Below are 11771 nucleotides of genomic sequence, written 5' to 3'. Positions count from 1 at the left end.
CGGCGGCGGCGGCAGATGAGGCGGCGGCGGCTTGGGACGAGGAGGAGAGTCCGGCGAGCCGGCTGTATTTAAGGGGAGGGGCGCGGTGGCTTGGGGCAGGGGGCACGGCGCGCGGCTCGGAGCCGGACTCCGGTCGGTGTCCGACGCGGGCACGGTGGCGGAGGCGGTGGCGCTGCGGGCCGGCTGGGCCTTTGGCCCAATGCGGTCCGAGAAACTTATTTTTATATAAAATAAATTCCACCGAAAGGAAAAATCCTAAATAAATAAAAAATTCTAAAATTTGCCAAAAACAATTTTCATCGTCTAAATAAAATATTTAAAACAAAGTGAACATTTTTCTGGCCTAAAAATGCAATTTTAAAAAAATGCATATTTTTTTCTAATTCAAATAAAATAGCAATAAAACTAAGTAAAACTATTTATTTGATTTTAATATTTTTCCTCCAATATTTCTTTTTATTTTGGAGAAGTCATTTTATCTGCTCTCTTTTATTTTTTTAATATTGGAAATATTTTGGAGAGAAAAATAATTAAAACCAAGATGATCCTCTTTTCGAATTTGAGAAAATTCAAATATGAAAATAAACGAAATCCCAAACTCTCTCCGTGGGTCCTTGAGTTTCTTAGAATTTCTAGGATCAAAACCAAAATGCAAATAAAATATGATATGCATATGATGACCTATGAATAACATTCCAAATTGAAAATTTGGGATGTTACAACACTCTACCACCGGCAAGTCCCCCTTCGAGGTTGTCTACGGCTTCAACCCACTGTCACCATTGGACATCCTTCCTCTACCGCTTCATGAACGAGCAAACTTGGACGCTAGTGCACGAGCTACCTACCTCAAGAAGATGCATGAAGAAACACGTTCCACGATCGAGCGCCAAGTACAACGACTCGCCTCCAAGCTCAACATCAACAAGTCACCGATGGTGTTCCAACTGGGAGATCTAGTATGGATACATCTCCGCAAGGACCGCTTCCCTAAGGAGCGCAAGTCCAAGCTACTTCCGAGAGCCGATGGACCATTCAAGGTGCTCGCACGCTACAACGACAACGTCTACAAGGTCGACATCCCACATGACAAGTACAACGTAAGCCACATCTTCAACATCAAAGACTTGGCCAAGTACCATGGTGATGAAGAGCATGATTCGTGGACGGATCTCTCCCAAGGGAGGGGAGATGATGTGGAGCATCCCCCGACTACCCACACCGACACTCCATCACCACCGCAAGCACCGAGAGGACCGATGACAAGAGCCCGCGCACGCACCATCGCGAAGGAGGTGCTTCGAGCTCCATTCAAATTCACACGAGAGATGGGTTCTACCTCAAACGGAAATGTTATGCATCTTTAGGTACGAAGAAAATGACCGTGATGAGGTGAAGACGAAGACCCAAGCACCCAAGGAGAAGAAGGAGGAAGAGAGCCACGGGAAGGGCCAAGGAGAAGTGGCCCTAGGCACTCCGGGCACCCGCACCCCGCTGCCCTTGGGTGCCCGGGCTTTTGGCCGTGCCCTGGACTGGTCCCTGGCCACCCCGGGTGCCCGGCCAACATGGCCCCCGGTGCCCGGCTAGGACCTGGGCCACGCCCAGCCAGCCCCGGTTGCCCGGGCCCTCAACCCCGGGTGCCCGGGCCTAAGTCCCCCGGGTGCCCGGTCCCTCCACCGCCGGGTCCCTGACTAGTGCGGGTGCCCGGCCCCCATTTCACCAGGTGCCCACACCACTCCGAGGGCCTGCGTGCCTCTGTGGGTTTTTAACCTTTTATCCCCCTCCTCCTCTTATTTGGTCTCTAAACTATATAAGGACCTCCCCTAGCTCATCAGAAGGATAGCAAAGTATTTAGAACACAAAGAGAGAGCTTTGCTCATCTTCCTCCTCTAGGAGATCTAGACCTCCTCTTGGAGAAGCTCCTCTTGGAGATCAAGCCCTCCTCTTGGAGAAGATCCTCTTGGATGCAAGACCTCACCTAGTGGGAAGAACTTTTACCCTAGTGCTATTTTCCTTGAATTGTTCATGTGATCTTGTGGATCTCTTGTATGCTACTCTAGTGGATGTGATATTTGGGTTTGTTTGAGTGATTTGTTCCTTGTGTTCTTGAGTGTTCTTCCTCTTTTCCCCCTTCAAGTGTGAAAAGATCCCCTCTAGGGTTTTCACCCTACAACACATCATGTCTTGACCATATCATATCACAACATGCCGCGCAAAAACAAGTTAGATGTCCTCTACTTTGTTGTTGCAAGTTTTACGTGGCTGCTACGTGCTTCTAGCAAGAAACGTTCTTACCTACGCATCAAAACCACAACGATTTTATCATCAAGTGTGTTGTTTTAACCTTCAACAAGGACTAGCCGTAGTCAAATTCGATTCAACTAAAGTTGGAGAACAGACACCCGCTAGCCACCTTTATGCAAAACAAGTTGCATGTCTGTCGGTGGAACCGGTCTCATGAACATGGTCATGTAAGGTTGGTCCGGGCCACTTCATCCAACAATAATAACGAATCAAAATAAGACGTTGGTGGTAAGAAATATGACTATTATCTCCCACAACTCTTTGTGTTCTACTCGTGCATATCATCTACGCATAAACCTGGCTCTGATGCCACTGTTGGGAAACGTAGCATGCAATTTCAAAAAAATTCTTACGATCACGCAAGATCTATCTAGGAGATGCATAGCAACGAGAGGGGGAGAGTGTGTCCACGTACACCCGTGGACCGAGAGTGGAAGCGTTTAAGTTAACGCGGTTGATGTAGTCGAACGTCTTCACGATCCAACCGATCTAGTACCGAACGTACGACACCTCCTAGTTCAGCACACGTTCAGCTCGATGACGTCCCTCGAACTCTTGATCCAACAGAGGGTCGAGGGAGAGTTTCGTCAGCACGACGGCGTGGTGACGGTGATGGTGATGTGATCCGTGCAGGGCTTCGCCGAAGCACTATGACGCTATGATCGGAGGAGTAAACTGTGGAGGGGGCACCGCTCACGGCTAAGAGAACAACTGTTGCGCTTCGGGGTGCCCCCTGCCCCCGTATATAAAGGAGGGGAGGAGGAGGCCGGCCACCAAGGGGGCGCGCCAAGGGGGGAGTCCTACTAGGAATCCACTCCTAGTAGGATTCGGTCCCTCCTCTTTTTCCTTCTCATGGAGGGGGAAAAGGGGGAAGGAGAGGGAAGAGGAGAAGGAAAGGGGGCGCGCCCCCTCCATAGTCCAATTCGGACTCCCCATGGAAGGGGGGCGCGGCCACCCCTTGTGGGCTGCCTCCCCTCTCCCCTATGGCCCATGTAGGCCCAATAATTCCTCGAGGGGTTCCAATAACCCCTCGGTACTCCGAAATATACCCGAACCATTCCGGTGTCCGAATATCATTGTCCAATATATCAATCTTTACCTCTCGACTATTTCGAGACTCCTCGTCATGTCCATGATCTCATCCGGGACTCCGAACAATCTTCGTTCACCAAAACACGTAACTCATAATACAAATCGTCATCGAACGTTAAGCGTGCGGACCCTACGGGTTCGAGAACTATGTAGACATGACCGAGACATATCTCCGATCAATAACCAACAGCGGAACCTGGATGCTCATATTGGTTCCTACATATTCTATGAAGATCTTTATCGGTCAAACCGCAATAACAACATACGTTATTCCCTTTGTCATCTGTATGTTACTTGCCCGAGATTCGATCGTCGGTATCATCATACCTAGTTCAATCTCGTTACCGGAAAGTCTCTTTACTCGTTCCGTAATGCATCATCCCGTAACTAACTCATTACTCACATTGCTTGCAAGGCTTATAGTGATGTGCATTACCGAGAGGGCCTAGAGATACCTCTCCGATACTCGGAGTGATAAATCCTAATATTGATCTATGCCAACCCAACAAACACATTTGGAGACACCTGTAGAGCATCTTTATAATCACCCAGTTACGTTGTGACGTTTGATAGCACATAAGGTGTTCCTCCGGTATTCGGGAGTTGCATAATCTCATAGTCAGAGGAATATGTACAAGTCATGAAGAAAGCAATAGCAACAAAACTTAACGATCATTATGCTAAGCTAACGGATGGGTCTTGTTCATCACATCATTCTCTAATGATGTGATCACGTTCATCAAATGACAACACATGTCTATGGTCAGGAAACTTAACCATCTTTGATTAACGAGCTAGTCAAGTAGAGGCATACTAAGGACACTCTGTTTTGTCTATGTATTCACACATGTACTAAGTTTCCGGTTAATACAATTCTAGAATGAATAAAAAACATTTATCATGATATAAGGAAATATAAATAAAAACTTCATTATTGCCTCTAGGGCATATTTCCTTCAGACCCCGTTTTCATTTTTGGTGTCAACCGGTTAATCCATCCAATTCCAGAGTATTTGTTGGTCATTACCGATAGTCGGTGGTATTATTGAAAGTTTCTAAAGTCGTTGGTTTTTCTTAGAAGAGGCCCTAAATGTGTGTATTCGCGCAATATCCTATGTAACAATATTAGACGTGTTACACTCAGAAAGTAAGATCAGGCTTATCATCTCTGCTATCTCTTTACTCCTTACAAGAAATCTTTATTTTCCTCCCACACAAAATGCTTCGTCCAATTTTCCATCCTTTTTTGAGTACCTTTCCTTGAAACCCGCATTAACTATCTCACATTTTTATTGAGTTACCAAATAAACATATATTTTCTTTGGTAAGCCAATAAGTGATTATCTTCCTTAAAAAAGAATAGCGTTCATTTTCCTACCAGGAAGAGTGCTTCGTCCAACCATCCATTCTTTTCTGAGTACAATTCCAAATCCGCATTAATTGTCTCACCTTTTATTTAGTTCCCAAGTAAGCATATATTTTTTGGTAAGCCAATAAATGATTATCTATTCTTTATTGAGAAAAATAATAATGATCCTTTTCTTGCCAGGAAGAGTGCTTCGTCCAACCTTCTATCCTTTTCCTAGGTACCATTTTCTGAGAAACGTCTTAACTGTCTCACCTTTTATTGACTTACCAAATAAACATATATTTCTTTAGTAAGCCAATAAGTGATTATGAAATCTCTCCCTAATAATAAAGCGCGTACAGTTTGTGGTCGTCCGTCGCCGTACATTTTGCAAAAAAGTCCCTGCACTTTCGCAAAATCAACCCACAGTCCCAACTTAAGTGATTGCAGGAAGACGTTTCATATTTTTTAGAAAACCCCCTGAGGTTTCAGCTAATCAACCCACAGTCCTATTTTAAGTGGGAACAGAAAGCTTTTCGATTTATTTAGAAAACCCCCTGACATTCTGGTTAATAAAGCCACTGTCCGTCTAGAAAATAACGTTTTTATATAGATTCAAATGTTTAAAAAAATATTCATATCTTTTAAACTGTAACTCCAGTTTTAACATGTCATATAAAAAAATTGATTAGAAAAATGTGTAGAATATGAATATAATATTTTTTTATCCATGAATCATCTTTAAATGTTGTTTAGGGACAAATTCAAATGCTTCAAAGAAATATTCATATCTTTTAAACCCTAACTTCAATTTTAACATGTTATATATGAAAATTGCTTAGAAAAATGTGTAGAATCTGAATATGATGTTTATTCACATGTTAATATTTTTTAAAATTTTATTTAAGTTGCAACGTTATTCAGTAGTGCATACCCCATCTTTCTTTCGTATTGGTGCCGATTCAAATTGAAAGTGAACACCTCAAAAGACAAATTAGAGACGAAAGAAACCATCTACGACCATGCATGTCCGTGAGCGAGAGTGTGAAGAAGGATAAATGGCAAGATTGGTCATACGAAATATTAAAATAAAAGGATGTGGACCTATTGGGGTCTTGAGTCATGGTTATTGTGTTAGGGGCGTGTGGTATTTTCTCTTCCATTGCAACGCACGAGCTCTTTTACTAGTAAAATCCTAAAATGTATTTAGGCAGGTAGATCACGGATAGGATTTGGTGACATTGATTTACACAACCATATTAATATGGCCAGATAAATCATGAGCTAACGTAGTACTCCCTCCGTTCACAAATTTTGAGGTGTTTTTGGTTATTTCAATATATATAATACATACAGACTGAAATGAGTTAACAAATATCTAGTATATATAAAGGGAGTAGAATATTTACACAACATTCCAAATCGCACGGGCAATTATCTAGACTACAGGGGAGCGAAAAACTAAGCCAAGGAAGCGAACAATATCGTGGCCCATTACCATCCACGCGCTTATTCGGTAGAAGAAGAAGGGATGGCGAGCTTAGCTGCATCTTAGCTAGACGTTATAAGTGTGCCAGCTTACGTATAGTTTCCAAATAAAAGCGGATCTTAGTACTGTGTCACGTGCTCCCAATCATGCACGTGCGCGTGCCAGCCAAATATCTTGCCCTGGCATGTTGCTGACTCGAAGGCCCCACTTGTCATAGGCCCAAACCGACACTCTCAAGGCCGATGTAGGTGTGAACCGGTGCTCGTTTCTTTGTGTGCGTGTGCTCTCGGTTAATCAGGTAATTTACCACAGCAGCAGCGCCCAACTCCGCGTGAACACGTGATCGATTCCATCGTGTATATATATACTCGTGATCCCCACTTCCTTCTCGCATTTCTCCTCCAAAAATAAAAGAAGTTCCTTCGGAGGAGCAGCGGTCTCGCGCGGTCAACTAGCTACGCTCCAATTCTTTTTTGAGATATAATAATAGTAATGGACAAGGAGCAACAGCGCCATGGCGAGCTCGAGGCGCCGCTGCTTCCCGGCGACGGCGGGAAGGCTGCCGCCGCGGCCGGAAGCGCTTACGCGCTCGTCTGCTCCCTCGTCGCCTCCGCCATCTCCGTCATCTACGGTTACAGTAAGCAACCCTGTGCGACCTACCTGCAGATGATCTAGCTGTGTCTTGAATATGCATGCACCATGCATGCACCTTCTACGTTTTGCATCAAAAATTATTTTGATCCGCTCTAGGTTCTGCCTGCCTGCCTGCCAGATATGCGGCAATTCATCGCGTTTGTACATCGATTAAGCGCGCTTTTTTAAATCTTATTACATGAAGACTACTCGTGTAAATTTGGTCTGTATAATAAAACTCGATTTCATGGCGTACGTGATTAATTTTTTGCCGGATCTACCTGGTTTGCGTGGTCGCAGATCGAGGTGTGATGAGCGGGGCGCAGAAGTTCGTGCAGGACGACCTGGGGATCAGCGACGCGCAGATCGAGGTGCTCATCGGGGCCACCAGCATCTACTCCCTCGTCGGCTCGCTGGCCGCGGGTTGGGCGTGCGACTGCGCCGGGCGCCGCCGCACTATGGCGCTCTCCGCTGCCATGTTCTTCGCCGGCTCGGCGATCACCAGCGTGGCGGGAGGATACGCGGTGCTGATGGCCGGACAGCTCGTCGCCGGGGTCGCGTGTGGGTTCGGCCTCGTCGTCGCGCCCGTCTACATCGCCGAGATGGCGCCGGCGGCGTCCCGTGGCTTCCTCTCCTCCATCCCCGAGGTATGCTCGATTCGTTCGTGTTCATGTAATTTATCTTACGGCTAAATTAATTAACTTACCTTTTTGGCGAATTAATTAATAAATTAACTATACTTGTCGCGAGTGCCGGCGACGAGCTGGATCCTACTTAACTCATTTCAGCCTGTATGATGCTACATTCCTATTTTGGGCTGTGCTAGTTTTGTGTTAATAAAATACGAGTACTATATGTTAGGTTAAGCAATAAAATATAAATATTTTCCTTGATCGAACTGGATCCTAGGATTGCTGGATCCGTACGTACGTGGGGTGGAGGAACAAATACTAGTACTCCACTATTCAAACATGATTGCAGAGAAAGACAGAGTGACTATTTAAAAAAAACCTTGAGAGAGAGAGAGATTAATCATTGAGACGACTTTAGTTCGTACGAGTCACGTCAGACTAACTGTCTTGAATTATAAAGCGAATACGAATCGAACTTGTCTTTTTGATGCGGGAGGGATCGAACTTATCTGATGTAACGCAGAGTTATTATCCCAGTCATGATTCGTTGGCACTTGGCCACACAGGGTACACATGCATGAATGCACCACAAATTATTGTTCTGTCAAGGAGAGTAGATGGAAGGAAAGGAGGGAGTAAATATAATCTTACCGAAAGCGAATGTACAATCTATCTATCACGATCTGGAAGGAGAATGCCTGGATGGTTCGAGCACAAGTTCAAGTTCCCCTTTCCCGGTTAGCAGATGCATTATACTAACATCGAACTCGGGCCAAACTGACAAAACTCGCGCTGTCCCATTACCAAATTTATTCTCATGTTCTCATCGAGATCGTGAGGAAAAAAGATTGAAAAAGTAACAAATTACCTATTCCATGTAAAAGATGTGTGTGTGTCATTTTTGTTCTCATGGTATTTGCCTGTCAGTCATAAATTCATAGTAATTTCGATGGGTCAATACGTGCTGCCTTATTCACCCTCTTTTTTATATGCCTGCCACGTCAGATCGCCGGCAACGCGGGCATCCTGCTCAGCTACATCGCCGACTTCGCCCTTGCCGGCTTTCCCAACAACGTCAACTGGCGCCTAATGATCGGCGTCGGCGCCGTCCCGCCGCTATTTCTCGCAGTCGCCACGCTCCTCGCCATGCCGGAGACCCCGCGCTGGCTCGTACTCCACGGCCACCACGACGAGGCCCGCCGTGTCCTCGCCCGCACCACGGGCGATGCGGCCCTCGCTGACCGCCGCCTCAAGGAGATCGTTTCCTCCGCGCAGGAAAGCTCCAAGCAGGCCGTCCCCGGCGGCAGCGACGAGAGGACCCGGTCGACAAGCGTCTGGCGCGACATACTGATCCGGCCGACGCGGTCTGTCCGTCGCGTGCTGCTCGCCATCCTCGGCCTCCAGTTCTTCCAGCAGGCGTCCGGCGTGGCGGCGCTCGTGTTGTACGCGCCGCGGGTGTTCCACCACGCCGGAGTGACCTCCCAGTCCGCGGTTCTCGGTGCCACGATCCTCCTCGGCGTCGCCAAGATTGTGGCCATTGTGATCCCGCTCTTTCTGGCCGACCGGCTGGGCCGGCGTCCCATGCTGCTCACCAGTGCGGGCGGCATGACCGTGTCTCTGCTCGTGCTAGGCTTCTCCCTTCGAGCGTCGCCTACGGCGCACGCGGGAGCGAGCGCCGCGTGGTGGGCCGCTGCAACGAGCGTGACGGCCGCCGCAGCGTTCATGGCGACCTTCTCGCTGGGGTTCGGGCCAGTAATTTGGATGTACGGGTCAGAGATCCTGCCGCTCCGGCTACGCGCGCAGGGCACTGGCATCGGCACGGCGGTGAACCGGGTGATGAGCGCCGTGGTGGGGATGACGTTCATATCGCTGTACGAGGCTGTGGGCATGGCCGGAAGCTTCTACATCTTCGCGGGGTGCGCAGCAGCGTCCTGGGTTTTCGTCTACGCACTCCTGCCGGAGACCAAGGGGAGGACCCTCGAGGAGATGGAGGCGCTCTTCGACGATTCCGCCAACGACGCAGTGATCAATCATGTGCGAGTGCAAGCAGGCGCGGCGCGCCCGGGGGGAAGTTTGTAATTCTTACCGGTAAAGAATTGTCACTGTTGGTGTTGGCCCGATCAAGCAGTTTGTGGTATTTAAAGCCAACCGGCATCCCTAGTGACAAACCTAAAATACAATGTGATGCTGAGGTCTCGGAGCACTGTCCAACTAAGATTGCTAGTGACCCTATACAATGATGTGATATCATTGATGGTATTAAGCTTCTCAAAGCTTTTGTCATTGTACTTCTCTGCAGTATCGGTGATATTATCAATAGCGAGTGAAACGCGTCATTAGTATTCACTCATACTGATTGTATGCTTCAGCAGATATAGCTTAAGAAGTGATCGATTTAAGCCATGAACTCGTTTATTTGATATAAATACAGCCTAAACTGATTTCAAAGGGGAAAATTGCAAACTGACCATGACAACCAAAACTTTGACCTCTCGGGAACTGTCTTTTTTTACTAAGTGTTTTTGGCAAACTGACCGTCAGGGCATCTACAATGGAGAGGCGCCTGTACGGGTGCTTAGATAATCGAAAAAAATAATTATGGAGTTTGCGTCAATGTAGGAGTCTGTTACCCCAACGCACGGACGCCTATTCTAGCGCTAACAAACTTATTTTTCCTCGTAAAAAATATCCATACCTCCTCCTAAAAAGGGTCGTACGAACAGAAAAAGAAGGAAGCGCCTGACGACTCGGCTGGCATCGATGCTAGACAGAATCCTAGAATCGAACGGGATTTGATCAAAACGGCCAGGAACAAAACCCTGGCGTTGGGCCTAAGCGCCCGCGTTGTACATGCCCTCACAAGCTAAACTAATGTCATTGGAGAAGAAAACAGTCACTTGGCATGGGACTCGATCCCACACCTTTGGGCGTGAGTACCAGCTTGCGAGACACCAGAGAAGTAAGTGGTCCGCGTACATACTGCCCGGACCAATCTTACATGACCGACAGACATGCAACTAGTTTTGCATAAAGGTGGCTGGCGGTTGTCTGTTTCTCCTACTTTACTTGAATCGGATTTGACTACGGCCGGTCCTTGAAGAAGGTTACAACAGCAAACTTGATGAATCACTGTTGTGGTTTTTGCCGTAGGTAAGAACGGTTCTTGCTAGAAACTCGTAGCAGCCACGTAAAACTTGCAACAACAAAGTAGAGGACATCTAACTTGTTTTTGCAGGGCATGTTGTGATGTGATATGGTCAAGACATGATGTTATATATGTTGTTGTATGAGATGATCATGTTTTGTAAATTATCGGCAACCGGCAGGAGCCTTATCGTTGTCTTTTTATTGTATGAAATGCAAACGCCATGTAATTGCTTTACTTTATCGATATGTGTTAGCAATAGTTGTAGAAGCAATAGTTGGCGAGACGACAACGACGCAACTATGGAGATCAAGGTGTCGAGCCGGTGACGATGGAGATCATGATGATGCTTTGGAGATGAAGATCAAAAGCACAAATTGATGATGGCCATATCATGTCACATATTTTGATTGCATGTAATGTTTACTTTTATGCATCTTATTTTTCTTAGATCGACGGTAGCATTATAAGATGATCCCTACACTAAATTTCAAGATAATAGTGTTCTCCCCGAGTATGCATCGTTGCGAAAGTTTGTCGTTTCGAAGCACCACGTGATGATCGGGTGTGATAGACTCTACGTTCACATACAACGGGTGTAAGACAGTTTTGCACATGCAGAATACTTGGGTTAAACTTGACGACCTAGTATATACAGACATGCATGGTCTCGGAACACTAGAGACCGAAAGGTCGAACGTGAGTCATATAGTAGATATGATCAACATAGAGATGTTCACCATTGAGGACTACCCCATCTCACGTGATGATCGGACATGGGTTAGTTGATTCGGATCACGTATCACTTAGATGACTTGAGGGATGTCTATTTAAGTGGGAGTTCATCAGTAATTTGATTAACTGGACTTAATTTATCATGAAATTAGTCTTATAGTTTTGCATATCTATGTTTTAGATCGATGGCCCGAGCTACTGTTCCCTTGAATTTTAATGTGTTCCTAGAGAAAGCTAAGTTGAAAGATGGTGGTAGCAACTACACAGACTGGGTCCGTAACTTGAGGATTATCCTCATTACTGCATAGAAGAATTATGGCCTTGACGCACCGCTAGGTGAAAGGCATGCTGCAGGAGCTGAAGCTGATGTTATGAACATCTGGCAAGCTCGAT

The 11771-nt window shown here is 46.4% G+C and overlaps 1 protein-coding gene across 1 annotated transcript; it reads left to right on the top strand.

The window, feature by feature from the left end:
• The first annotated feature begins 6612 nt into the window (after positions 1-6612).
• Positions 6613-9914, top strand: LOC123119891 (probable polyol transporter 6). Its single transcript, XM_044539853.1, has 3 exons — positions 6613-6870; positions 7167-7513; positions 8504-9914. Exons 1-3 carry the CDS (start codon positions 6726-6728, stop codon positions 9575-9577), a joined length of 1566 nt encoding a protein of 521 aa, XP_044395788.1. The 5' UTR covers positions 6613-6725; the 3' UTR covers positions 9578-9914.
• The last annotated feature ends 1857 nt before the right edge of the window (positions 9915-11771 follow it).

Source organism: Triticum aestivum, chromosome 5D, assembly GCF_018294505.1.
Source record: "Triticum aestivum cultivar Chinese Spring chromosome 5D, IWGSC CS RefSeq v2.1, whole genome shotgun sequence".
Lineage (NCBI taxonomy): Eukaryota > Viridiplantae > Streptophyta > Magnoliopsida > Poales > Poaceae > Triticum > Triticum aestivum.
This window is presented reverse-complemented; position numbering and strand designations above follow the sequence as displayed.

What these genes read in the sequence shown, in the direction of transcription:
- LOC123119891 (XM_044539853.1), top strand. Translation starts at nt 6,726, where the DNA reads ATGGACAAGGAGCAACAGCGCCATGGCGAGCTCGAGGCGCCGCTGCTT. An exon ending in CTCCGTCATCTACGGTTACA is followed by an intron (nt 6,871 to 7,166) that starts GTAAGCAACCCT and finishes GCGTGGTCGCAG; the next exon opens with ATCGAGGTGTGATGAGCGGG. An exon ending in TCCTCTCCTCCATCCCCGAG is followed by an intron (nt 7,514 to 8,503) that starts GTATGCTCGATT and finishes CTGCCACGTCAG; the next exon opens with ATCGCCGGCAACGCGGGCAT.